Here is a 1,350-nt window from a genome sequence, read left to right as displayed (position 1 = left end):
CCCGCCCCCTGCCAAGCTACTCATCCTCTCAAGCAGCACAACCTGGACCATGTGGGTGGAGCTGGAGGGACTTAAGTTGGAGGTCACTGCGCATGTCAGGAGCAGAGTTCAGCCAAGGGTCAGGCTGCCCCCAAATTCCAGTTTCATCCCAACATGGCCGGGCCCGGGAGAACGGTGCCTACCGCCGGGGTGGAGGCTCCCACGCCGCCATTGTCCTACACCTCCCACGGTGCCCACCCCCAGTAGGCTCCTCAGAGAGGGGCCAGGGGCTGGACTCAGGCCTCCTACCCATGCCCATGGGGCATAGAGTCGCCAGAGAAGAAGCTTCCTGATTCATACCGAACCCGACCTCCCAGGAAGTGCCCCTAATTTGGGGCTCCCATGTTAAGTCTGGATCTGGGTGGGGGGGAGATCAGAGCTGTTGGGGGCTTGGTTGCCCCATTTGGCCTCTCCTCTCTGCCCTCCCCTTCCAGCTGCCCCAGAGCACATCAACTATGTGCCCCAGCTCTCAAACGACACCCTGGCGGGGAGGCTCACCCAGTCCACCTTCACGCTGGAGCAGCCTCTGGGCCAGTTCCACAGCCACAACATCTCTGACTCGGATACCATCTGGCTGGTGGTGGCCCTCAGCAATGGTGGGTGCTGCTGGGGCCGGGCCTCGGTTTTCCCTCTGTGAAATGGGCCTGCGGGCCTGAGGGCAGTAGCGGGTGTGTTGGGGGGAGATGCAGGGAGCAGGTGCTGCAGGGGATGGGACCGGGGAGGGCTGTCAGGCCTGGTGGGGTGAGGGTGGAATCCTGCTATGTGACTGTCTAACCACAGTGCCACCCTTAGCCACCCAGAGCTTCACGGCCCCACGGTCAAACCAGGACGTCCCGGCTCCTGCCAACTTCTCCCAGAGGGGCTACTATCTCACACTGAGGGCCAACCGGGGGCTGTACCCGGGTGGCCAGGCCAGAGGCCAGCTCCGTGTCCTCCGCGTCGGCAATGATACCCACTGCCAACCAACAAAAATTGGCTGCAACCATCCCCTCCCGGGACCCGGCCCCTACAGGTGAGTGGTTCTGCCAGGCCCTGGCTCCTGCCTGCACCCAAGCCAGAGCCTGGGGCAGCTCCTAGGATGCTCACCAGGGCCCCAGCAGGATGCCTGGGTCCCCTGCTCCTGCTTGGCCAAAGGGAAGAGGAAGCAGCAGACAGGAGTTGGAGAGGCCTTCATGAATTACATGAATTATCCTTTTCTTTTCTTCTTCTTCTTCTATTTTTTTTTTTTTTTTTTTTTTTTTTTTGAGATAGACTCTTGCTCTGTGACCCAGGCTGGAGTACAGTGGTATGATCTCGGCTCACTGCAACCTC

General features: G+C 60.4%; 1 protein-coding gene across 1 annotated transcript in view; it reads left to right on the top strand.

Annotated features, from left to right (window-relative positions):
* LOC105532907 (uroplakin-3b-like protein) overlaps nt 1–1,350 on the top strand; it is a 20,102-nt gene that overhangs the window by 6,563 nt on the left and 12,189 nt on the right. Inside the window, exons 2-3 of the mRNA XM_011971243.1 lie at nt 474–635; nt 832–1,051. Coding sequence (XP_011826633.1) covers nt 474–635; nt 832–1,051 — 382 coding nt within the window. The remainder of the gene's footprint in view (nt 1–473; nt 636–831; nt 1,052–1,350) is intronic.

The sequence above is a fragment of the Mandrillus leucophaeus genome, unplaced genomic scaffold, assembly GCF_000951045.1.
Source record: "Mandrillus leucophaeus isolate KB7577 unplaced genomic scaffold, Mleu.le_1.0 Scaffold993, whole genome shotgun sequence".
Classification (NCBI taxonomy): domain Eukaryota; kingdom Metazoa; phylum Chordata; class Mammalia; order Primates; family Cercopithecidae; genus Mandrillus; species Mandrillus leucophaeus.
Note: the sequence above shows the minus strand (reverse complement) of the source record. Positions and strands in the feature narration are given on the sequence as shown.